The sequence below is a fragment of the Pongo abelii genome, chromosome 9 (genome assembly GCF_028885655.2).
Source record: "Pongo abelii isolate AG06213 chromosome 9, NHGRI_mPonAbe1-v2.0_pri, whole genome shotgun sequence".
Taxonomy (NCBI): domain Eukaryota; kingdom Metazoa; phylum Chordata; class Mammalia; order Primates; family Hominidae; genus Pongo; species Pongo abelii.
In genome coordinates this window covers 96,718,497-96,745,919 of record NC_071994.2, presented here as the reverse complement: position 1 = coordinate 96,745,919, position 27,423 = coordinate 96,718,497, and the positions used below count along the sequence as shown (strand labels likewise).

At 44.3% G+C, this 27,423-nt stretch overlaps 1 protein-coding gene across 1 annotated transcript in view; it reads left to right on the top strand.

The window, feature by feature from the left end:
* VSTM5 (V-set and transmembrane domain containing 5) overlaps positions 1 to 23,092 on the top strand; it is a 32,582-nt gene extending 9,490 nt beyond the window's left edge. The window contains exons 2-4 of the mRNA XM_009246958.4: positions 19,805 to 20,131; positions 20,245 to 20,385; positions 20,516 to 23,092. Of these exons, the coding sequence (XP_009245233.3) occupies positions 19,805 to 20,131; positions 20,245 to 20,385; positions 20,516 to 20,559 (512 nt within the window). The 3' untranslated portion in view covers positions 20,560 to 23,092. The remainder of the gene's footprint in view (positions 1 to 19,804; positions 20,132 to 20,244; positions 20,386 to 20,515) is intronic.
* The last annotated feature ends 4,331 nt before the right edge of the window (positions 23,093 to 27,423 follow it).

Genomic DNA, 27,423 nt, shown 5'->3' with positions numbered 1-27,423 from the left:
CTTTCCCTCTGAGACCTGGAGGAGGGGGAGAGATGTAGAGAGTAGCCTTTGGGCCTGCGAAGCTGGGGTTTTTCCTTTTGGTTTAGCTTTAGTACGTTTTTGTTAATTGGCTTTAGGTGCCTTGCCCCCAGACCCAGGTGTTTTCCCTTTTATTTAACTTTAGGAAATTATCATGAATTGGCCCCAGATTCCCTGCCCCAGACCTTGGTGTTTTCTCTTGATTCAGCTTTAGGAAGTCAGCACGAATGGGCCCTAAGTTCCCTGCCTGCAGACCCTATTCTCCTGCCTCAGAAGCACTTGTTAGAAATGCACTTTTAGGACTCACCTCACCCTACTGAATGAGAAACTATGGGGACCGGGCCCTGCAATCTGGTTCAGTGATCACCTCCAGGTGATTCTAATGGAGCCCAATGCTGAGAACCACTGTGTTAGAGTTTTGAAGGGGGTGGAGGGAGCAAATGGAATGACTTTGCCTGCCTGTTCTTCCTCCTAAGCCCCCAGAGCATCCCTAGAAATAGGACTAGCCAGATACAGTAAAATTTGAGTGATGCCAGAAATAGTCCACTTCCCCCAACTATCTTCCTGAAAGAGCCATCCCTAGTGTCTCCAACATTGCTCTTTCACATAGTTCTTTGGCTTCAGGCTTTGTGCCTGCTGTAAAGGAATTCTAATAAATGGTCTTCAGCTGCTAACACCTCAGTGTGGATTAGCTCAGTGGTTATCAATCTTGATGCACGCTGGAAACACATGGGAAGTTTTAAAAACTCACAGAGGCCTTGGTCACACCCTCAGATGCTGAGTTCATTGATCCAGGAGAGTGTTGTAAAACCTTCCCCAGATGATCTAATGCACAATCAAGTTTTGAAAACAACAGATTAGCTGATTCAGTCCTTTCCAATCAGAAAACTGGGGATAATTATTTCTGGAAATAAAAGCCACAGAAGGGCATTTGCTAGGGTGGCTTAAACAACAGAAATTCATTGTCTCCAAGTTCTAAAGGCTAGAAGTCTGGGATTAAGGTGTCTGCAGGGCTGATTAGTTCTGAGGCCTGTAAGAGGGACTGTTCCATGTTGCTCCCCGGCTTCAGGTGGTTTGCTGGCAATCTGGCATTCCCTGGCTTGCAGATGCATCCTCTGATCTCTGCCTTCATCTTCACACGGCATTCCCTCCATGTGCATGTATGTCTCTATATCCAAATGTCCCTTTTTAGAAGGGTCACATTAGATTAGCGCTCACCATAATGACCTCATTTTAACCTGATTACCTCTGTAACAACCCTATCTCCAAATAAGGTCACATTCTGAGTTCTGGTTAGGACGCCAACATATCTTTTTGGGGACACACAATTCAAACCATAACAGGCAAAAAGGGTGGGAGCTTTGGGTAGAGCGCAGGTCTGAATGGAACCAACCACTACCTAGATTCCATCCTTACCTGTAGCCTGCAGTTCCCACCCATGCCCTACCAGGCCTGATCATGCCGCTGCCCCACTTCCTCAAGCTAGCACTGGTGGACTATGATAATATTTCTTTTTAATGCACCTCATAGAGAGTGCTTACTGCGTGTCATACTCTGAGTTTTCAGAACCATGCAAAGCAGGCGTTGCTATTCCCACTTTACGCCTGAAGAAACAGATTCAGGGAGGCCAAATAACTTGTAAGGAGCAGGAGACCCCCAAGGGAAAGTGTATTCAGAGGGAAGTAGAGGTACCTGCCAGGGGCAGAGGTGCCAGGCCTCTCCCTACACCTGGAACCAGGACCCCAGAAGCCATATATATCCACGGCAGCAGCTCCTTTCCCCAGCAGTCCCCGGGCCATGGGAGCCGAGTCTCTCCTGCTGCCCGGCAGCCTCTTGCCAGGACCAGCTTTCTCTGTTCCACTTACTGTGGCCTCCAGGAAGCAGCCTGTCTCTTGGAGCCACCATAGGGCCTAAGAGGCCGGGCATCCTAAGTTCACGCTCTCGGGACAGAGAATCTGATTGGCCCAGTTCAGATCAGGTATCAGCCTTGGGCCAATCACTGCAAGTGGGTTCTCAAGGCCCTTTCTGCAGGGGCCGGGCTGTAAGAAGAGCCTGGCGCGGCTGGCTGAGCAGCTGAATTCACTCATTAGGGACTCCGGAGTGGAGCTGGAGCGTGGGCCCAAGAGCAGGAGCCCCTTAAATGTTGGTCCCCGACCCTGTCCTTCCCCAAATACTTCTTGAGTGGAAGGAGACTGAATTCTCTTGGTCTGGAATCAGGCCTTGTGCCCCTGGAATTGTTCCTGGCTGTCAAGCTTTCTTACCTGTATGGTTTTGTTTGTTTATTCATTTTATTTTTTTGAGACAGGGTCTCGCTCTGTCACCCAGGCTGGAGAGCAGTGGTGCCATCTCAGCTCACTGTAGCCTTGACCTCCCAGGCTCAAGTTATCCTCCCCACCTAAGCCTCCCCAGTAGCTGGGAACACAGGCGCCATCGCCACCACACCCGGCTTTTTTTTTAGAGACGGGATTTCACCATGTTGGCAAGACTGGTCTTGAACTCCTGGGTTCAAGTGATCTGCCCACCTCGGCCTCCCAAAGTGCTGGGATTACAGGTGTGAGCCACTGTGCTCGGCCTGGTTGCTTTTTTGTTTTTGTTTTTTGTGGGTTTTTTTTACGATGGAGTCTGGCTTTGTCGCCCAGGCTGGAGTGCAGTGGCCTGATCTTGGCTCACTGCAACCTCCGCCTTCCAGGTTCAAGCGATTCTCCTGCCTCAGCCTCCCGAGTAGCTATGTCTACAGTTGCCCCCACCACGTCTGGCTGATTTTTGTATTTTTAGTAGAGACGGGGTTTCACCACATTGGCCAGGCTGATCTCGAACTTCTGGACTCAAGTGATCCACCCGCCTTGGCCTCCCAAAGTGCTGGGTTTACAGGCGTGAGCCACCATGCCTGACTTTGTTTTTTAGATTGAATCATTGACAGAAAAGCCACGAAGTGGCTCGGAAAGGGGAAGGGGTTTGTGCAGAGTTGCCCAGCTATAGCGTGTGCAGCCCAGATAGAACCTGGGTCTTCGGCTCCACTGTATGTGCTCTCCCCAGCAGGGATTGGGAGGGGCCTTTTCTGGCTTTCCCTGCACACTCCCACCCCCACCCCCCTGCATCTTGCCCTCCTCTGCCACCCGCTGCACCCGCCGGCAGATCTCTTGGCCCCCATTGCTCTGAATCAGTTGTGCCACGCAGTTGGCTGAGTTTCCTCTTAAGAGTCAGAGAAGCAGTTTGCCTGTTTTATTTTAAAAATTCCTTTTTTTATGGGTGTGTTTGCAACAGCCTGAGACACACCATGAATTATCTTCTGATTAGTCCTAAGATTCTGCTGGGTGTGGCTGGCATACAGCCCTCGTATATCCGTGCCTACCATTTATTGTTCATGTGTGGGGTAAGGGCACTGTGCTTGGCATTCGGCATACTGCATTCACTTTCATTCTTTCTAATGTATCCGATCTGTGAGATACCTATGGACATCCTTGTTTTACACATGAGGAACGGAGAGTCAGTGACTTTGAGCTAATTTGGCCAAAGTCATGATATTAACAAAGGGCAGATCGATATTGGAACCCACTTCTGCTTGACTGATTTCCTCTGAAGCCCTTGCTTCCCTGGTACATTTCCTGGGATTCCTTCCCTATGTGGTCCCATTTGCCAGGAACTCAGAAACTAGGCTGTGTGTGCAAGAGGGCATATGTAGAAGCATGGGTGCGTGCACATGCATGTGTGTGATACAGGGACGTTTAGACAGAAGGATCAAAAATATATTTCAGGCTGGGCAAGGTGGCTCACACCTATAATCCCAGCACTTTGGGAGGCCAAGGTGGGCAGATCACCCGAGGTCAGGAGTTCGAGACCAGCCTGGCCAACATGGTGAAACCCTAGTTCCACTAAAAATACAAAAATTAGCCAGGCGTGGTGGCACACATCTGTAATCCCAGGTTCTCAGGAGGCTGAGGCAGGAGAATCGCTTGAACCCGGGAGGTGGAGGTTGCAGTGACCCAAGATCATGACACTACACTCCAGCCTGGGCAACAGAGCAAGACTCCATCTCAAAGTATGTGTGTGTGTGTGTGTGTGTGTGTGTGTGTGTGTGTGTGTGTGTGTGTGTATTTTTTTTTTTCAGACAAAAAGAAGGAGGCAAATTGGGTCCCAAGGGTCACACAAGAACTGGCTGTGGAGTCCAAAGTTCTGATCCTGTGCTCAGCTTGGCATAGTCCTGGGTTCTGTACCCTACACCCCCAGATCAGATGTACAACCCTATAAGGGGAGTCACTGAGCAGAAATTCTCATCCATGTTTCAGGCACTCTGCAGAGTTCTGGGGCTGCAACAGGGAACCAAATAGGCAACTCCTGCGCTAATGGAACTTACAGTCTAAAGGGTGAACAGATGTCAAATACCCACTCAAGTGTATACTTACAAGCTGTGATAGTTACTATGATGGAAAAGTGCTATGAAAACATACAAGAAGAGACCTGACCTAGCCTGGAGTTGGGATAGACTTCCCAGAAGAGGCGATGATTGAGATCTGAAGGATGAATAAAGGTTAACAGGCAAACAAGGGAGGGAGCAGGCAAGGGGAGTAGCCTATGCTAAGTCCCTGCGGTGTGAGAGAATGAGATGAATCCAAGGGGCTGAAGAAAGGGCAGTGTGCCTGGAGCTCAGGGTATGAGGGTGTGCTGAGGATGCTGAGGCCTAAGTGATGGGCAGGAGCCAAATGACACCTGGCCAGTCAAGCCTTTGAAGGGGTTTGACTTCATTCCTAGAGCAATGGAGAGCCAGACAAGGGTTTTAAACAGGAGGGTGACAAAATACAATGAAGTTTTGAAAGTATCACTCAGGATGCTGTGTAGACAGTAAGTTAGCGGGGATTAAGCAGGCATAGTGAGGCACATTGAGAGATCATTGTCACCATTCATGAATTGGTGGCTTGGACTAGGGTGACGGTAGAAGAAAGAGCACACAAATCAGATTCAAGTTACATGTTGGAGGTAAAATTGACAGGACCCTGTGACAGATGGGATGTAGTGGACGAGGAAGGAGAAGGTGTCAGGATGGTGTCCTGCGGAGCTGACTGGCTGGGAGAGACTTTCACTGAGGTTGGGGACACCAACCAAATTTGGGAGACGGGATTATACATTTATTGTTTTATTTGAAAATTAATTTGCTTCTTTAGTTTTTGCTTATGTTTGAATAGGTAGTATTTGTACACAGTCCAAAATTCAAAATATGTATCTGTAAAAGCCTCCCTGTCTTGTCCTCCAGCCACCGAGTTCCTCTTCCTTACCCCCGGAGCCAATAGGTGTTACCAAGTTCTTCCGTATCTTTCCAGATAGTCATGGCTGTAGACTCAATTCTGTGTGCACTTAATTTATCTTTGAAGATGTAGATTTTGAAGTGCCTGTCAACTGTCAGGTGCAGAGGTAAAGCAGACAGTTGGATTAATGAGTCTGATACTCAAAGGTACAGTTGTGTTGGTGATGTGAATTTGGAAGTAACTGGACTCAGAGCTGCACGCATAGATGGGATTACCCAGGGAGAGAATAAAGAATAAAGGACAGGGCCTAGGATCAAGCTCAAGGAATTCTGTGATTTAATGGCAGATCAGAGTATCTTAGCCTATTTTTGGTTGCTATAACTAAATACCAAAGACTGCACAGTTTATAAAGAAAGTTCTTTTTAATTTTTTTTAAATTTTTTTAGAGACAGGGTTTTGTTCTGTTGCCAAGACTTCAGAGCAGTGATGCAATCATAGCTCACTGAAGCCTGAAACTCTTGGACTCAAGTGATCTTCCCCCCTCAGTCTCCTGAGTAGCTGTGACTACAGGTGTACACCACCACACCTGGCTAATTTTTTTTTTTTTAAGAGATGTGTTCTTGTTTTTCTGCCCAGGCTGCTCTCGAACTCCTGGCCTCAAGCATTCCTCCTGCCTTAGCCTTCAAAAGTGCTGGGATTACAAGCATGAGCCCCTGCACCTGGCCATAAGAATTTATTTCTTACAGTTCTAGAGGATGGGAAGTCCAAGATTGAGGGCCACATCTGGTGAGGACGTTTTTGCTGGTGAGACCTCTCTATAGAGTCCTGAGTCAGCAGAGGGCATCATGTGGTGACAAGGCTCACTGAGAGCAAAACTGGCTTTTATAACAGATCCACTCTCATGATAACCCACTAATCTATTAACTCGCTAATCTATTAATCCATGAATGGGTTCATTCATTCATGAAGGCAAAGCCTTCATGACCCAATCACCTCTTAAAAGCCCCACCTCTTTAGGCTATTACACTAGGATTAAATTTCTTATTTTATTTTTATTTTTACATTTATATTTCAGACAGAGTCTTGCTCTGTCACCCAGTGGCGCAATCTCAGCTCACTGCAACCTCTACCTCCTGGCTTCAAGCAATTCTCCTGCCTCAGCCTCCCAAGTAGCTGGGACTACAGGTACACATCATCACATCTGACTAATTTTTGTATTTTTCTGTAGACCCGGAGTTTTGCCATGTTGGCCAAGTTAGTCTCGAATTCCTGGCCTCAAACAATCCATCTGCCCCAGCCTCCCAAAGTACTGGGATTACAGGCATGAGCCACCACACATGGCCAGGGGCTTACATTTCAACATGAGTTCTGCAGGGACAGACATTTAAACCATAGCAAAGAGGATGAGCCCTCAAAAGATACTGAGAAGCAGCAACCAGAGAGATGGGAAAAACAGCTGGTGAGTGTGGTGGGCCAGAGCTACCGCCAAATCAGAAGGAAGTGTCAGCAGCATCCCAGGAAGACGAGGGAGCCTGTATAGTAACTGTGGGAAAAGGAAGTGTCAATTTATGTAGTAAGCTTGTCTGGCAGGGTGGGGCTCTGTTGAGTTTGGTGATCTTGAGTCTATCCTAGAAACAGTGTGCTTTGTTGTGCTGAAGAGTGTCTGCCAGGTGACATTCTCCTGCAGGGTTGGCTACTCATGTTCAGGCAGAGAAAGAGTAGAACATTGTTAGTCCCAGGACGAGGGCCTTACCAGGTAGATATGATGAAAAGGCAGAAAGTACTGGTGTTGAAAAGATTGACAGGAGTGCTTGGATCCTGATGGGCAATGGAACTGAGGCTGGGTAGGGAGGGAAGTGAGGAGGATGGATTGGGAAAAGTAGAGGGAGTCAGAGTGGAAGGACTGATGAGGCCAAGGGGAGAAATTGAACAGTAAACAAGGAGAGAAGGTGTGGAGGCTGAGGTTGACTAGAGGGAGGATGTTCCTGTAGATGAGATCACTGGATGGGCTGTCCACGGGTATGCTGGAGGGACACAGGATGATGCTATAACTTGCAGTAAAAGGCGCCAACATGTTTAAAGAATGAAGAGAAAGGACTGGGGACAGAGAGCTCACATTGTTGAGAGGGGAGAGTGTGGAACAACCTCAAGGGAACAAGTTTTGTTTTCTTGGCAAGAGGTTGCAGAAGTGATAGTTTATACCAACATTTTCCGATAGAAATATAATGCAAGGCTCACATGCAAGCCACATATGTAATACTATTTTATTTTTGAGACAGGGTCTCACTGTGTCACCCAGACTGAAATGCAGCTCATTGCAACCTCTGCCTCCTGAGCTGAAGCTATCCTCCCATCCTCAGCCACCCAAGTAGCTGGGACCACAGGTGCATGCCACCATGCCCAGCTAATTTTTGTATTTTTTGCAGAGATGGGGTTTTGCCATGTTGTCTAGGCTGGTCTTGAACTCCTAGGCTCAGGCGATCCACCTGCCTTGGCCTCCCAAAGTGCTGGGATTACAGGCATGAGCCACCATGCCCAGCCGTGTATGTAATTTTAAATGTTCTAGTGGCCATATTAAAAATATAAAAAGAAACAGGTAAAATTGACTTTGAATATATATTTGGTTTAACCTGATACATCCAGAAACATTATCATCTCAACATGTAATCAATGGAAAACAAGTTATTAATTAGATGTTTTATATTCTGTATAACATACTAAGTACTAAGTCTTCAAATTGTGGTGTGCATTTTATACTTAGAGTACATCTCAGTGTGGACTAGTCAGTTTCAGGTGCTCAACAGCTACATGTGGCTAGCAGCTACCATATTGGACAGCCCAGGTCTAGACTTTTGCTTTTTGTCATATCTGTCTCCCAAGTCTTTGCCAGCACTGAGCCATGTGCTATTTTGGGAAACATTAAAGAAATGTAAAACTCCACTTCTATACTCAAGTGCCTTACCTTATTAGGGGCAGCTGTGGGACCATGAAAAAAGACTTGGATTCTAGTCTCAGCTATGAATTTTTACTTAGCAAAGACTTGGACACTTATGTCTCTGAGCCTCAGTTTTCTCATCTGTAAAGTAGTGATCAAATAAGCAAGTGACCGGGAAGGGAAAAGCATAGTGCCTTAGTCCAAGTCTCCTGCCTGCCTTCATAGACTGAGGTAATGCTCATGGGGTTGTCCATTGTGTATATGTGAAAAACATTTTCAAATGTGAAGAATCTAAGGCTCAGACTCAATCTTGGCATGCAGTATTTGTATTTTTACGGTCACAGTTTATTTATTTTTTAAGTAATTCACAAACTTGCTAAAATATTACTATTGTTCAAAAGAGTATAGAGTGAAATGTAAAGTCTTCTCCCATTCCAGACACCCATTCTCCTCCCTAAAGACAACCACAGCTCCTGGTTTTTAGAATAACTTAGAGATGTTCTATGCGTTTATATGGATAACTGTATGTTTATCTGTGTATGTGTGAGTGTGTGTATACACATATTATTACTTTATTCAAGTGGAATCATTCTCTATACACTGCTCTGCCCTCTACTTTTTTCATTATTTTTGAGATCATCTAACATCAACACATATAGATTTGCCTCATTCTTTTGAACATTTTTGTAATATCCCAAAACATGAATATTGATATTTTATTTAACTGGTTCCTTACCAGTGAACACACAGGTGCATCTCCAGTCTTTTGCTGCTACAGTTGACTGTACTGTGCCTCATGATGACACTTAACACACATATCTCTGCATCTATGTGCCCATCTTATCTGTAGGATAAATTATTAGAAGTGGAATTTCTGGGTCAAAAGGTATGTGCTATTTAAATATTTTTACAGATTGCATCATATGCCCTCCAAGCAGGTTCCACCCATTTACAATCACCACAGTAATGTTTGAGAGTAACGTCCATGAACTCCTGACAACATAGTGTTATCAAACTTCTTCATCTTTGCCAGTCTGATAATGGCCAGGTCAGTCAACTTTCCCAGCATTGGTTTCACTGGGCTGTGATAATGGTGTATAACATCTGATATCTAACAGGTGTTAACTGACAGAAATGGTGACTGTTGCCATTTTTGAGTGATTTTCCTGGTTTGGGTACAAATTCTGAAACCTGATGAAGGGGAACAGCCTGGTAGCCTCCACCTAAACCTGCATCTGTTTATGTTGTTTGGGTTTGGCTGACATCTGGGTGACTTCCCAAGGCCATTAAACAGAAAGATCATGGGGAGCCCCCTCCAAGATGAGCTGAGCTTTGGTTTCTGAGCAATCAGGCACTGAGAGGGGGAATTACCACCTGAGCTCACAGGAGGTATGGGTACCTGTGAACTGTGTGCCCAGGGCAGCCATCAGCACTGTTCTTCACCACTAAACAGGAAAGCTATTACTTGGGGGTGCTGTATTGACCTCATACACAAAGCTGTGTTTCCCAAATTACTGGCAGGCAGGTGTTTCAAGAATGGCATGAGTTGGGCAGCAACATGGATATTTTAGTTGTGGCTTAAAACTGTGCCGCCTGTAATCCCAGCACTTGGGGAGGTTGAGGTGGGAGGTTCACTTGAGCCCAGGAGTTCGAGACCAGCTTGAACACCATGGTGAAACCCTGTCTCTAGTGCACACCTTTTGTCCCAGCTACTAGGGAGGCTGAGGTGGGAGGATTACTTGAGCCTGGGAGGTGGAGGTTGCTGTGAGCCATGATTGTGCCACTGTACTCTAGCCTGGGCAACAGAGCAAGACTGTGTCTCAAAACAAAAAACAAAAAACTACCAGGCGTGATGGCACACACCTGTAATCTCAGCACTTTGGGAGGCCGGGGTGGGCGGATTGCTTTGAGCTCAGGAGTTCAAGACCAGCTTGGGCAACATGGCGAAACCCCATCTCTACAAAAAAAATAAAAATAAAAAAATAGCCGGGCCTGGCCAATATGCTTGTGGTCCTAGCTACTAGGCTAGAGGATAGCTTAAGCCCAGGAAGCAGAGGTTGCAGTGAGCCAAGATCCCACCCACTGCACTCCAGCCTCAGCGGTGAGACCTTATCTCAAAAAAAAAAGAACCAACCAAACAACAAACCTGTGCTGTTTCTCCTGCTAGCTGTTTGACTCTCAGCAGACTTGGGGCTGGGAAAGGGGTCCCTCCAGCACCTTCCCCAGCTAGATCCAGTAACCCTCAGCTCAGCGGAGATACTCCCTTCTTGCTCTCTCCCTGTTGGCAACAGTTTGACAGGCAGGGCACACATGTCACCATTTGTTCATTCATGCAAGTATATTTTGAGCATCTACAAAGTGTCAGGCCCTGTCCTGGGCACTGGGGGTTCTGAGATGAACAGGACAACAATTCTCTCTACAAAGATCTTGCGGTCTTGGGCAGACCTGCCCTACGCATGCCCACTTCTTACTACCCCTTCTCTCAGAGGCTGGCACAGGGTGGCCAGAGGATGCAGGGCACCACTAGCTGCTCCCGGCTGTTTAGGCTCCAGCCTTAGGTTCTCCCAAAGAACAAGCACCTGTTGGGGGCCCAGGGCAGTACATGTGATGTATGTAAATGGTAAGATTATTAATTCTGCCAGACTGTACTTTCAGAAGCCCAGTTCAGATCATGTCATGGCCCTATTTGAACACCCTCCTGGGTTCTGTTCTGCCTCTGCCCTGCCCCCACCGTGCTCCACACTCTGTCAGCTACCTTATCCCATGGCCACCCTGCACTTCTTAATCACCAAGTCCGAAATCTGAGGAGTCTTGGATCCCTCCTGCCTTCCTGGGTCGTCCTACTTTTCTCTCAGCTGAGATTGGGCTTCCTCCCTTTCCCACACTTTTAAAATCTTGTTATTTATGCTCCACCTTAAATGAATGTCTTTTCCCTTCCCCACCTCCTGCAAACTTTCCTGGCTCATTACGAGGACAGTGAAAAGTACACAGGTTTTGAATCTCTGCTCAGCCACTTATTGTGACATTGGGCAAATTACCTAACCTCAGGGAACTGCAGGCCAGCACCCGATGAGCCTGTCCCCAGCTGTTGAGGAAGCTGTGGCAAGTGCAGTGCTGACCTCAGGGACAAGAGTGAGGTCCCAACTGAAATGGGGGTGCATGGGATGCTGACCCCTGGAGATGCATTAGGGAACCAGAGCATTAGGGAAGACTGGCTTTCCGTCTCCCTCAGCCTGTCAGGGCTGGCTGCCTCCACAACTCCCCTATTGAGCCCCTTTGAACACCTCAGAAATACACAGTGGTGTATCTTGGAGTTTTCTCTCTGCTCTTCAATATTTCTTTCTTTCTTTTTTATTGAGACTGAGTCTCACTCTGTTGCCCAGGCTGGAATGCAGTGGTGCTATCTCAGCTCACTGCCAACCTGTGCCTCCCAGGTTCAAGCAATTCTCATGCCTCAGCCTCCCAAGTAGCTGGGATTACAGGCGCCAGCCACTATGCCTGGCTAATTTTTTGTATTTTCGATAGAGACAGGGTTTCACCATGTTGGCCAGGCTGTTCTCAAACTCCTGACCTCAGGTGATCTGCCCGCCTCGGCCTCCCAAAGTGCCAGGATTACAGGCGTGAGCCACCGCGAGTGATCAACTCTGTTGGTTTGCCCATGACAGTCCTGATTTTAGCCCTGAAACTGCCACATCCTGGGAAATCTCTCAGTCCTGGACAAACTGGGGCAATTGGTCAGTCATCCTGAGACAGGTGACAGAGACCTGATCAGAAAAGGGTAAGTGGTGGGGACTGCAGCTCCTGGATGAACACAAAGTTCTGTGTCGTTGCCCAGCCTGTTGCTGGACCTTACATGTGTCATCAACCCTCATCTTTGCAGGAGAGCTGAGGCTCTCATAATTAAGGACTTTCTCCAGATCTCCCAGTGAGGAGGAGGTCTCAGGGTAGAGCCTGGGTGTGTCCTGCCCACATCAGGTGTCTCCACTACACCTCCCTGCCACTTGAAATGATCCTTTTGTAATATCACTCGTCACTCACCCACCCCACTGTAACAGTTTTCTGAATTAGGACTCCTGAACCTTAGGCTCTGAGACCTATATGCTAGCTGCTTAACTAAAGGCTTGATAAGGATGACAATGATGCTTAGTTTCTGGTTCTCAGCTGCATCTGACAATCACATTTGCTGAATAAGTTGTTTTCCAGACAAATGAGGTGAAAATGAGTTATCCTAATTAAGATGTATCTCTATAATTCCTTAAATGCAGAGACTATGTTGGCAAGATACCTGTCCTATCATTAGTTGATATTCTTGTCATCTCAACAGATGTAATTGTCATCTCAACAGTATTGACCTTTGTTGTGATTTCAAGAAATATATCCCCCTTCTGAATAATCAATTTTTTAAAAACCGAAAAGTACAACCTTTATAATTTATTTGTAAGAAAAGGAGTAAGTAACCCTTCTCAGTGTTATATTCCAGCCCATTGCTCGGTAGGTGGTTTCAGCTTCCTAGTACTTTCACTATTTCCTCTTGACAGCTTTCTGATTAGTTACCAGAGGGTCTCATCATCTCCAGGAAATCAGGAAGCCCTTTGGTTCAGGTTCCAGTGACTTCTGTCCTGCTAAAATCTTCTACTCTGTGACTTGTTCTTTAAGAGAGGCATCCCCATCTATCTTGGAAATGCCTAGAAATTTAGTTCCTCTCTGCTTTTCACAAATAACTCAAGTGAAGATGCAAAGGTAAACTTTTAAACTTTAAATTTTGCTGGCCAAGATTGCATAGTCTAATCAGGAGAACTTAAAAAGACTTTTTAAACTACATTTTTAAAAATTATTAACTCAATAAATAACTGAAAAATTCAAAATTATATAAATGGCTTACATGGAAAATAAAATTCTCCTGCCATTTGATCTCTGAGGGGAAATTCCTGTTAACAGTTTAGCATATATTACTCCAACACTTTTCCATTTCTCCATATATAATATGTATATACTAGCACATATTTGCACAAATATAAATGAGATCACATTAGGTATGCTGTTTTATATGTTTATTTTTTTTAACTTAGTAACATCACAGACATCTTTCCTTGCCCATACAAAGCTCATTCTTATTAATGGCTGCCTGCCGTCCTTTTTTTTTTTTTTTTTAAGACTACTCAAGAGCAGTAGTGAGAAGGGGAGAAAGAGCAGAATAAGGGGTTTCATCTGTAACTGACTGTGAACAATCAGTTGAGATAACTCACTACCTTCAGACCAGCCCATCCATTTTACAAGTGAAAGCTGATGTACTGACCCAACCTCCTTGAATAGAGCACTTGAGCCAGGCCTGAATATTGGCCCAGCCACTAAGTTTCTCTGGACTCACTCTAGATTAATTTTAGCATGAGATGCAAAGGTGATTACTCATTAATTCAACTTTTTAAATAATTGACAAGCAGTTTGCTTTAAAACCATGAAACTTAATTTTTCATCTTTGTTATAGATTATTATTATATTATTATTATTATTATTATTATGAGATGGAGTTTTGCTCTTGTTGCCAGGCTGGAGTGCAGTGGCACGATCTCGGCTCACCGCAACGTCCGCCTCCTGGGTTCAAGCGATTCTCCTGCCTCAGCCTCCCGAGTAGCTGGGATTACAGGCATGTGCCACCACGCCTGGCTAATTTTATATTTTTAGTAGAGATGGGGTTTCTCCATGTTGGTCAGGCTGGTCTCGAACTCCCGAACTCAGGTGATCCGCCTGCTTCAGCCTCCCAAAGTGCTGGGATTACAGGCATGAGCCACCACGCCCGGCCTGTTATAGATTATTTATTCCTAATTATATGTGATAGATTGATGGAAGGAGAAACCTCTTTGTTCCTAACACCTAGTTAAATGCCCGGTTAGTCTGTCTAATTAAGAGGAGGTTTTCCTTGAGTCTTAACAAATTCAAGAAGATTTAAATTATATCAAATGTCTTTCCTGACCACAGTAATATGAAACTAGAAATCAACAGTAGGAGTAAAGTTGGAAAATTCTCACATACATAGAAATTAAACAACAGACTCCTAAAGAAGCAGTGTGTCAAAGAAAAGAAAAAAATCTTGAAACAAATAAAAATGGAACTATAGCATACCATAATTTATAGGGTGCAGCAAAAGTAGTTTTAAGGGGAAAGTTTATAACTATAAATGCTTACATTAAGAAAAAAAATGTCGGGCCGGGCGCGCTGGCTCATGCCTGTAATCCCAGCACTTTGAGAGGCTGAGGCGGACGGATCACGAGGTCAGGAGATTGAGACCATCCTGGCTAACACAGTGAAATGCCATCTCTACTAAAAATACAAAAAAATTAGCCGGGCGTTGTGGCGGGCGCCTGTAGTCCCAGCTACTCGGGTGGCTGAGGCAGGAGAATGGCATGAACCCGGGAGGCGGAGCTTGCAGTGAGCTGAGATCGCGCCACTGCACTCCAGCCTGGGCAACAGAGCGAGACTCCATCTCAAAAAAAAAAGAAAAAAGAAAAAAGATGTCAAATAATCAACCTAACTTTACACTTCAAGGAAGTATTAGAAAACTAATAGAAAAAGAAGAGCAGAAGAAAATAAATAATAAGATCAGGTCAGAAAACTAAAGGTTTGTCAATTTTATTTATTTTTGAATTTTTATTTTTAATTTTTTTAGAGACAGGATCTGCCTCTGTTGCCCAGGCTGGAGTGCAGTGGCATGATCATAGCTCACTGCAGCCTGGAACTCCTGGGCTCAGGTGATCCGCCTGCTTCAGCCTTCCAAGTAGCTAGAACTACAGGTGTGCACCACCACACCTGGCTAATTTTTTGCTTTCTGTAGAGATAGGGTTTCACTAAATTATACCCAGGCTGGTCTTGAACTCCTGGCCTCAAATGATCCTCTCCCACACTGGCCTCTTGAAGTGCTGGGATTACAGACGTGAGCCACTGAGCCTGGCCCTTATTTCTTTTTTTTTTTTAAATCAACTCTTAGTTTTGTACATCTTTTCTATTATTTTTCTAGTCTCTATTTCATTTATTTCTGACCTTGACCAGGTGGTCAAGGCTGCAGTGAGCCAAGATTGCACCACTGCACTCCAGCCTGGGTGGCAAAGTGAGACCGTATCTCAACAACAACAACAACAAAAAAAAAAAAAAAAAAGGAAAAGAAAAGAAAAAGAAAGAAAAGGAAGAAAAGGAAGAAAAAAAACTGTTCCATTTACAATAAAATCAAAAATAATAAAATATTGAGCAATAAATTTACAAAGAAGGCAAGAAGTCTATACGCTGAAAACTATAAGACAGTGACAAAGGAAACTGAAGACACAAATAAATGGAAAGATACCCTATGTTCATGGATGGGAAGAATTAATATCATTAAAACGTCCATATTACCCAAAGCGATCTGCAGAGTCAATGCAATCCGTATCACAATTTCAATAGCATTCTTCACAGAAATCAAAAAAGCAGGCCAGATGCAGTGGCTCACACCTGTAATCCTAGCACTTTCGGAGGCTGAGGCAGGTGGATCGCTTGAGCCCAGGAGTTTGAGACCAGCTTGCACAACATGGTGAAAACCTGTGTCTACAAAAAATACAAAAGTTACCTGGATGTGGTGGCACACACCTATAGTCCCAGCTGCTTGGGAGGCTGAGGTGGGAGGATCACCTTAACCCCAGGGAGGTCAAGGATACAGGGAGCCATGACTGCACCACTGCACTCCAGCCTAGGTGGCAGAGGGAGACCCTGTCTCAAAAAAAAAAAACATCAAATTCATATAGAAGCACAAAAGATCCTGAATAGCCAAAGCAATCTTGAGAAAGAAGAACAAAGCTGAAGGCATCATGCCTCCTGATTTCAAAGTAAATTACAAAGCTATAGTAAGTTGAAATGGTATGGCACTGGCATAAAAACAGGCACATAGATCAGTGAAACAAAGTAGCCCAGAAACAAAGGCACTTATATATGGTCAACTAATATAAAGTGCCAAGAATACACAATGAAGAAAGGAGTCTCTTCATAAAGGGTGTTGGCAAAACTGAAAATTCACATGTAAAAGAGTGAAATTGAACCCTTATCTTACATCATTCACAAAAATTAACTTGAAATGGATTAAACACTTAAGTGTAAGACCTGAAACCATAAAACTTCTAGAAGGAAAAATAGGGGAAAAACTTCTTGACATTGGTCTTGGCAGTAACTTTTTGGATGACACCCAAAACACAAGCAACAAAACCAAAAATGAGTAAGTGGGACAACATCAAACTAAAAACCTTCTGTACAGCAAAGGAAACAATCAACAAAATGGAAAGGCAATCTATAGAATTCAGGAAAATAATTGCAAACCTGGAAAGGGGTTAATATCCAAAATATACATGGAACACACACAACTCAATAGCAAAAAACAAACAACAACAAAAAAGAAACAAATGATTTAAAGATGGGCACAAGGACCTGAATAGTCATTTCTCCAAAGAAAACAATACAAATGGCCAACAAGTACATAAATAGGTGCTGAACTAATCGGGGAAGTGCAAATCAAAATCACAATGGGATATCACCTAACTCCTGTTAGGCTGGCTATTATCAAAAAGACAAGATGACAAATGCTGGTCAAGATATGGAGAAAGGGAACCCTTGCACAATGTCGGTGGGAATGTAAATTGATAAACCTATTATGAAAAAAAGTATGGAGATTCCTCAAAAAAATTAAAAATTGAAGTACCAGCCGGGCATGGTGGCTCATGTCTGTAATCCCAGAACTTTGGGAGACCAAGGCGGGTGGATCACTTGATGTTGGGAGTTCGAGGCCAGCCTGACCAACATGGTGAAACCCCATCTCTACTAAAAAGACAAAAATTAGCCAGGCATGGTGGCGGGCACCTGTAATCCCAGCTACTCGGGAGGCTGAGACAGGAGAATTGCTTGAACCTGGGAGGCAGAGGTTGCAGTGAGCCGAGATTGCACCACTGCACTCCAGCCTGGGTGACAGAGTGAGACTCTGTCTCAAAAAAAAAAACAAAGGAAAAAGAAAAAAGAAAAGTGCCATACAATCCACCAATCCTACTGGGTATATATCAAAAACAATTGAAATCAGTGTATCAAAGAGATATCTGCATGCTACTGTTCGCTGCACCATATTCACAATAGCCAAGACATGGAAACTACCTAAGTGTCCATCGACAGATGAATACATAAATAAATATATATATGAATATTATTCAGCCATATGAGGAAGAAAATCCTGCCATTTGTGATAACACGGACGAACCTGAAAGACATTATGCTAAGCTGCTAAATGAAATAAGCCAGACATAGGAAGACAAATACTGTATGATCTCACTTATATGTGGAATCTAAAAAAATTGAATTCATAGAAATAGAGTAGAACTGTTGTTGCCAGAGGCTGGGGCCGGTGGGGAAGAGGGAGATGTAGATCAAAAGGTCCAAACTTTGAGTTATAAAATGAACAAATTCTGGGGACTGAATGCTCAGAGTGAGTTGTGATGGATATATTAATTAATTTAATTGTGATCATCATTACACAACATAGAGATATATCATCAGGCTGTATACCTTGAATGTATACAATCTTTATTTGTCAATTAAATTAAAAAAAAAAAATTTTAAAGAAGCTTTTCTAGGCCGGACACAGTGGCTCACACTTGTAATCCCAACACTATGGGAGGTTGAGGCCAGGAGTCCAAGACCAGTCCTAGCAACACAGAAAGACCTCATCTCTACCAAAACCAAAAACAGGAAAAAGAGGTTTCTCTGGTCCAGAGAAAATACAAAAACCAGCAAGAACCAGTCAGCCAGTTTCCAGTTGTATCAGCATCTGAGAAACTTGGAGTTGTTATTTTTATTTATTTTTTAGTTTTGCAGTTTCTTGGGCCAAAGTAACCAAAATGCTCAAAGCGAAGTTCCATGAGGGTGTGAAAAGGGCTGGTAGTCTCCCAGGATATTAACCTGTTAGTAATCTTGACCAACATGGTTAACAGAATGTACATGAAACGCACAGAAGTTATAATACAGATTTGTCACTAGTTCTAAATATAGTTCTCTAAATCTTACAGCAGTAATCACTAGTGCAACTGCTCATATTTGAGGTCAGAGAAATCAGGAAACATAGATACATGATTGACAGATAGCCACAAAGCAGAGATACGGGCTGGGCATGGTGGCTCATGCCTGTAATCTCAACATTTTGGGAGGCCGAGAAGGCAGATCACTTGAGGCCAGGAGTTCAAGACCAGCTTGGCCAACATGACAAAACCCCATTTCTACTAAAACTATTAATGGAAAAAAAAAATTTAGCCTGGCAAGGTGGCAACATGCCTTCATCCCAGCTCAGGTAGCTGAGACACAAGAATCACTGGAACCCAGGAGGCGGAGGTTGAGTGAGCCGAGATCATGACTCAGCACTCCAGCCTGGGCGGCAGAGCAAGACTGTCTCAAAAACAAAACAAAACAGAAAACAAAGTAGAGATCCAGAATTGGAATCAGAGCTGTGCTGAAATCCCTCTTCTTCCATTACGTGGGCATGTTGGTGTGCCTATGTAAAAAATAAAGGAGATGGCTGGGTGCAGTGGCTCATGCCTGTAATCCCAGCACTTTGGGGAGGCCAAGGCAGGCAGATGATGAGGTTGGGAGTTTGAGACCAGCCTGGCCAACATAGTGAAACCCTGTCTCCATTAAAAATACAAAAAATTATCCAGGTGTGGTGGTGGGCGCCTGTAATCCCAGCTACTTGGGAGGCTGTGGCAGGAGAATCGCTTCAACCCAGGAGGTGGAGGTTGCAGTGAGCTGAGATCGAGCCATTGTACTCCAGCCTGGGCGACAGAGCAAGGCCCCATCTCAAAAAATAAATAAAATAAAATAAAAGGTAATAATTATAAAGTAGATAACATAGTAACTGGCACAGAAAGTCTTAAATATAGTTCTCTTCCCTATATGTATGTTAGCTTTTAGATGCATCTAATTTTTTAAACCACCCAAGCATCAACATTCCTATTAGGAAAAGGCTCATGTTCTTGTTGCTGTAAATACTTGGTCATTCACTTATTCATTTACTCAGCAAACATTTATTGACCAACCACTATGTGCCAGGTATTGTACTGGGTTCAGGGACCATAGGCATAAAGAAAACACGATTCCCGCCCTCCAAGGTCTGGCCTGGAATTTGACCTGTTTTCTTCTTTATTCCAGTCGTCTTAAACTCTGCAGTTTGTTCTGTGTTAAAGAATAACTATGTCACACACTGAGGGCTTGAGTGAGAAGGAGTGATCCAGAGTCATGAGAACAGTCCTTGGGCATCAGAAGGGCTCCCACATACTGGGAGAGAACCTCTGTAGTCCACCTTGCTACAAAGGTGTTAGATTTCAGGTTGAAATAAAAGGGAGCATTCTAAATAGAGTCTTCAAAATGGAAAAAGGTTGCTCTGTGTGTAGAGAGCTCTCTATTTCTTGTTCAGCATTATCGCTTAAGCACCAGAACCTAGAACAGTTCCTGGCATATAATAGGCACATAATAAATATTTGTGAAATAGATTAACAAATTATATAAGTTCACTTCAGTATAAAGCCATATATATGTGCCCAACATCCAGCATATCATCCTGCAGGTCAGGGTGTGTCCCTGTACATTCCTCAGGCCACCATCAATGCCACCGTCAAAGAAGACATCCTGCTCTCAGTTAAGTACTCCTGTCACGGAGTGCCCACCATCGAATGGACATATTCGTCCAACTGGGGAACGCAGAAGATCGTGAAGTGGAAACCAGGGACTCAGGCCAACATCTCCCAAAGCCACAAGGACAGAGTCTGCACCTTTGACAATGGCTCCATCCAGCTCTTCAGTGTGGGAGTGAGGGATTCCGGCTACTATGTCATCACCGTGACAGAGCGCCTGGGGAGCAGCCAGTTTGGCACCATCGTGCTGCACGTCTCTGGTAAGACATCCCCAGGCCCCGGGCACCCCTCTGAACTGTGAGTGTGTGGGAGGCCGATTTCACGATATTAAAAGAAATGTTGTCTTCCCCCTCCCCTCACCCTCACTCCATAGAGATCCTCTATGAAGACCTGCACTTTGTCGCTGTCATCCTTGCTTTTCTCGCTGCTGTGGCCGCAGTATTAATCAGCCTCATGTGGGTTTGTAATAAGTGTGCATATAAATTTCAGAGGAAGAGAAGACACAAACTCAAAGGTAACCCCCTGGGCCTTGTGATAATCCATGAGTGGTTTTGAGGCCAGAGGTGGCATGTGTTATCTTGTTCTCACCAAGAAAGCACTATGTGGCTTGATTTCCAACTCATTGACTTGTCTTTGCTTTACAGAAAGCACAACTGAGGAGATTGAGCTGGAAGATGTTGAATGTTAGCCAAGGCTGGGCCTGACTGCATTCCCACCTCAAGAGGAAACCATTCTCCAACAAAAAGAGCAAGCACAGCTATTATACCCATTGTGTGTGGTCCTGTTGCAGCCCGCTCCTAACAGGACAGTGGGAGATTAACATTGACTGCATGGAGTTGAGGACTGTGGATGGGACAAAGCTAGTTTTAGGACTCACGCTAAGTTCAAGAAGAGTGATTGAGGCTTTGAACCAGGAGTTTCGCTTGGCTGCAGCATCAGGGCCGTGCTGACCCATAACCAATTGGTGAGTGCAGGCATTGGCTGCTTGCTCACGACACTCGCTCTGGCGTGCAGGATGGCCTGTTGTCAGAGTCCCTGTATCACAGGCCAGAGGATTTCCAGATGGATGTGCAGCCAGCATTAGAACATGCTTTCTGTGCTCCTGTCTGCTCTGCAACTGCTGTGCCTACCAGCCCCCCCCATCTGGTATCCCACAAGCAAGCACTGCTGTGGGAGCTATTGTGAGAAAACCTGAGGCTTTTAGACAATCTGCTGCCTCAGAGCAGAGGTGGAAAGAGACTGGGGGTGGGGGTTGGTGCTGTTGTGCTGCAGTGAGTTGCTCATTGGTGAGGCCCGGTGGCTGGGAGTTTCATGGGAGAGAAGCTCAATGGACTCCTGAGAGGCCAGCTTTGGATACAAGGAATAGAGAGAAAATTATCTTTCTCTTCCTCCCTCATTCCAACGTTAATTGGATTTTCCCTCCCATGGCTCAAACTTAGGCCATTGTAAGTAAAACAACAGCTCATCTCCACTATGGGCAGCACCTGGCCTCCTGACGAGCTGGATGCCACCTGTGTGAAAGCTGAGCTTGCATGGTGGGTGATGCAGCTGGAAAATCAGTCATCTCGGGCTTTGCATCTGTCCCCCTCAGTCACTAACACTTCACGTCTCAAGTCAGGCCCTTGCCCTCTCCTACCTGGGCTGAGGAACGCTTGGCCCTTGCCTACCTCACAGTCAGGGTATCAAGAGAAGCCCACAGTATGCACAGAGTTCTCTGAGCAACTTAGGAAATGCATGAGGCTTCTTCAAGGATCTGGAAAGCTATACTGGAAAATGCTATTCTATCTGAGTATTAGAAATTGATAAAATCCTCTGAGGTCTTGGGGCTCCAGGTGAGATTGGGGACTGGACCACAGCTGGCCTTGGCCATTATTCCCTCAGGTTGTTGGTCACCATGTTCACCTGTAAGTTTCTCCATCCCAAGTTCCATTTGACAAGCTCTAAAAGCAGGCATGGATTTATTTTCCACTCTTATCTCTCCAATATTCATAGCTACAGACCAAAGGTACCATCCGATGATGATGTGTTCCTAGTCCTCAGATGCAAATTTACCCATGCAAAGATTAAGAAGTCTTAGAACATTCCTTTCTCTTCTCCCTCCTTTCAGGCCTCCAATGTCCATATCTTCTCTATTTCCTATGTGGCAGAGGAGTTGCTTGGATAAGTTACAGCCCTTTCCCTCAATATTGAATCCAGAGTTTTGGGAAGGGATCTCTCAGAATATTCAGAGAGGAACTCTCAGTATCCAGAGCAGGGCTCCCAAGGCACTGCTTGATTCAAAAGGCGACAGCAGTTGGTCTACACAACGGATGTGTAGCTCTAGCACCTGACAGGTAGAAGATACCCTCAAGGCGCCTCCTGTGTAGACACACGCATAAACTCACACACTGTGCCCTTTACCCATGCAGCAGTCGGAGGAACCAGGCCCTGGGCCAGGACCGTTTCCAGTGCTGTGAAGAAACAAGGTGAGGAGTATCCAGGGGGCTCAAGGATAATCTGCTAATTTCTTTCTCGTCTTTCAGAGAGGCCACCAGCAGGAAAGCAGTAGGAGTTGGGTAGCGCAGCATGTCCTCTTCCACACTACCTGCCTTTCAGAACTCTGCTCTTCCGCTTGTCCCGAAGTCAGGGCTGGCAATCTTCATAATCAAAGGGGAGTTGGAAAAGAACACCCACTAAGAGGCCTCCATGGCAGATGTCAATTAAATTGCCCCCCCCAAAATCTCATGCCAGTTTATTCACATCGGTAGTGTGGGAAGTTACAATGTTTTTTTTAAAAAAAGCTTCTTTCCTTGGCTTTCCATTTCTTTGAAAAAAGGGTTTCTTTTGAATTTTTAAAGCTCTGCCATCCTGAACATTCCTGTGGAAAGGTTTAAAATGCAGAGCCTGAGGTTTTTGTTTTTCAGAAAAATAAAAATCATAGAGATTAGCTAGTGTAAATGTTAAGCTATAAATTATGTTTCAAACTGTGAAAAAAAAAGTTTTAAAGAATGAATGAAATAAAACCTGAAAATAAAGCCCTGGTCCTTTGTGTGTGTGCCTGCTCCTACCAAGAAATCAGAGGCTCTGGGTGCTGTGTCCTGTCAGGCTGAGCATAAACAAAACTCTTAATCGCAGTCAGGTCTGGCACATATTTTAAGTGACAATGCAACTAATTACACTGGTTCTAACAGTAAACATTATTTAGCAATTCAGAAAAACTACACCTTATCAGCACCACCATTCTCCCCCAATTGTAGCCAGAAGACCAATTTGAAATTTATGCTTTCAGAATATTAACTGTAATTCAATAGCGTTCTTCCTGCTTCTGGAATGGGCCAAAAGTAGGGTGTGACAATTGTACCACTTGTTCAGCAGTGGATAAGATGCCCTACAGAACACACATGCTTTGTCAACAGAATGTCCTTTCAGAGGTTATGATCTTAGAACCCCAAAAGGTATATATTGTATTTTCTCATTTCATGGTGTTCTGGGTATGCAAGGAGAGCTCATGTCCTCTGAAGGCCACGTAAGATGGTAAATACCTGGGAGCACTTCGTGCTTACTCTGATTTGAAGCAATACCTCACAAAGGCGAGAAGCTAAGGCGGTGAGAGAGGTTATCAGGGTATCTTGCCCCAGGGAAGAATGCAGAGACAAACCCTACAATTCCGAAGAGCTGGGTAAGTGTAACAAGGGATTGAGAAGAGATGGCAGAATAGAATGCTGGAGATGTAACCAGGACCAAGGAGCCAAATATGATAGGGTGAATCCCCAGGGACGTGATTCACGTGCTGCCTCCTTGACAACACTGGGGAGGATACTGGGGGAAGTGGAAACCATCTCACCGGCATCAGCTTTTACATACCCAGCATAGGTTTCTTCTGCCCAGTTTCCAGGGAAGCCTCAGACGCATCCATAGTTTACTAAAAGCAGAGCAAATCCTTGTGATCACTGTTAGCACATCTATCCTCAACTCAATTCCCACTAATGGTGTGAGTTGCCAGAGCTTGCATCTCTCTGCACCCCTGAATCCACCCAACCTGGCTGTCAGCTTTTCCAATTCTTGAGGAGAACATTTCCACTGCCCTTTAAAAATTAAGTGGGTATTTTTGGTTTGGCTTAATTACAGAGGTGATAAATCCTTCTTTAAAATTCAAATAGCACTAAAGTCTATATATATTAAAGTAAAAGTATCTTTGGCTAGAGTTAATTAACAAAAACTAAATAAAGTAAAAGATCTCTCTCCTTCCCTCAATCCAGAGGAAACAATAGTTGAATTTGGTGTGTATCCTTCTAGACTTGCTTATGCATATATGAACATATCTGTGTAGATACATGCCAAACATACATATTTATCCTATTTTCCTTCTAGTCAAATGGGATTCTATCATATATATTACCCTACAACTCACCAGTCTTTCCTTAATGTGTCGGGAATTATTTCATGTCTACCTATTCCAAAACTTCATTCTTCTTGCCTGCACAATGCAGTCTATAGTATGAATACACTATTAATTGTTTTTTTTGTTTGTTTTGTTTTTGTTTTTTTACAGAGTTTTGCTCTTGTCACTCAGGCTGGAGTGCAGTGGTGCCATCTCAGCTCACTGCAACCTCCGCCTCCCAGGTTCAAGCGATTCTCCTGCCTCAGCCTCCCAAGTAGCTGTGATTACAGGTGTGCACCACCATGCCCGGCTAATTTTTGTATTTTAGTAAAGACAGAGTTTCACCATGTTGGTCAGGCCAGTCTCGAACTCCTGACCTCAGGTAATCGGCCTGCCTCAGCCTCCCAAAGTGCTGGGATTACAGGCATGAGCCACCAAGCCAGACGGGTTTTTTTGAATACACTGAAATTGTTTGTTCACTGAAAAATTACTTTTTATTTCAAATGATATATACAAAAATCATCTTAGGCAAACTTTCTATGTATCAGGCTAGTTCCTTCAACCAAGATGGTTTCCTCCTGTTAAGTAATGCATTCAACTCTACCTCCTGTGAATCTCTTAGTCTTTTAAGGGAATTCCATGTTCCACGATTTCGGTGGGTTTTACATAAAATTTATTGGAGATTGAGTATTGGTGGAAGAAAGGGTATTGATAATGTAAAATAAATCTAAAGTTTTAGTGTTACATTTGGTTTTGTAAAGTACACATTATCAAACCAAACTGGGGTCTGCTCATCTGGCACAGCAAAGCCAAGCACTGACGTTGGGACTGCAGCAAGAGGAAGTGAGGCATTTATTGTAGGGCACCAAGCAAGAACTCCAACTCCTCAATGGCTTACAGGTAAGGGTTTTAAAGGTGGGGAGGCAAGGCTGGGTACAATGGTTCACACCTGTAATCCTAGCACTTTGAGAGGCCAAGGTGAGAGTATCCCTTGAGCTGGTTTGAGACCAGCCTGGCCAACATAGTGAGACCCTGACTCTATAAAACATTTTTAAAAATTAGACAGATGTGTTGGTGTATACCTGTAGTCCCAGCTACTCAAGAGGCTGAGGCAGGAGGATTACTTGAACCCAGGAGGTTGAGGATGCAATGAGCAGCTGATTGCACTACTGCACTCTAGCTTGGGTAACAGAGCAAGACTCTGTCTCAAAAAACAAAAACAAGAAAACCTCAAAAAACCCACAAAGGTGGAGAGGCAGAGGTTACAGGCAAAGTCATAAATCAATACATGGAGGCTATATATTGGTTTGATGTAAAAGGTGGGACATCTTGAAGCAGGGGCCAACAGGTCATGGGTGGATTCAAAGATTTTCTGATTTGCAATTGGCTAAGGAAAAGCTTTGTCTAAAATTTGGGTCAACAGAAAAGAATGTTAGCTCCAGCTCACAGGCATGACCTCCTCCAGGCCCCTCGGGAAGAAATTCAGAACAAAGAACGATGGTCCACGTTATCCTTGTTTATCTGAGGTCTACATGCCAGCAAATCCACTTGGTGGGGATCTGAGATTCTGAAAACAACTCAGGGACATATTTTAAGATGTTATCTTTAGTTTCTATAGGGAACCAAGCATCTGGACTCTTAACTTCCTTGGCAATTGTTTTAAACTACAATTACCTTCTTGCTTATCAAGTTGCTTATTTACGTCTCAGGACTACCCTGGAAATTCCCTCGAAGGAATTCAAGATTTTCCTTTATTTTCAGGCTCAGGGCGCCCACAGGCGTTTAAGAAGAGATCCCTGCTCCATCTCACACACATAGGTAGGTTAAATTCCTTTGATGTTACAGGCTAGTGCTTGTCCAGGTAGTTCTGTCTGTAAAAATATTTTTCCCTTGGGTACCTCATGTTCTGAATGGATTTTTTTTCCAACTAAACAAAGTGAACTTACTAAATAATCTAGTTGCCCCTGTTTTTATTCATCAGCAATACCTAAGGAGGCCAGGTGTGGTGGCTCATACCTGTAATCCCAGCATTTAAGGGCCAATTACAATTCCTGATCAACATGAGATAATCAGGTTATCCCTTTGATTTGATGGTGTTCCAGCAAAGAGATCTGATGAAAAACACTCAGTATCTTCACCATATATAAAACATCACGCAAATATGAATACAGAACATTCTGAAATGCTTTCTCCTAATAAATACAGTTGGTGTCTCAACCATTTTTTCTAATTGGCTTGACTCTTAGAAGCACACTTGCTTAATGCTTTATATTTATGTAGTACTTTAGAATTTAACATTTATTACCAACCTTACTGAAACTTCTCAATCACCACTGAGGTTAGTAGAGGCGGCATCTCTATCTTCATTTATATATAAGGAAACAGGTTCACAGAGAAGCCTTGACAAGTTCATACAGCAAGCCAGTAGTAGAGCCAAGATTCAAACACAGCTCCTTGCCAACCTGTTAATACTTGTTGAGGGGCTAATTGGTTTTCTTCAAACTGTCTCCCAAGTTTCCATAGCACATCCTTCAAACTCCAGGAAATTCAGGTTAAAACATTGAACTAGAAAATGTAAATAAACACGAGGCACAAGAATTGCTACCACAGCAACTAAGCTACCATTTTCCCACACATTTCCTTTAGTTTCTACAATTCTTTAGGTCGGTAGTGGCTACTCACTACAGCGACGTAACCAAACAGGGAAAGTAAGACATGAAGAACGTAAAGTCTTCAGTTATCCCACTCTACTCAGATGGGGTTTAAAAGAACAGACGGTAGTATCTGCACATGTATTCTCAGCCATTCTACTCAAGGTGTGGTCCTGGTCCATGAATTGTTACTGATTCATGACAAGCAGAGAAATAAAAAATAAAGCATTCAGAAATGTTTATATTTGGGGGGGCTGGGCGCTGTGGCTCATGCCTGTAATCCTAGCACTTTGGGAGGCCGAGGTGGGTGGATCAATTAAGGCCAGGAGTTCAAGACCAGCCTGGCCAACATGGCAAAACCCTGTCTCTATCAAATTACAAAAATTAGACGGTCGTGGTGGCACACACCTGTAATCCCAGTTACTCGGGAGGATGAGGCATGAGAACCATTTGAACCCAGGAGGCAGAGGTTGCAGTGAGCCAAAACAGTGCCACTGCACTCCAGCCTGGGCAACAGAGTGAGACTCTGTCTATAAATTCT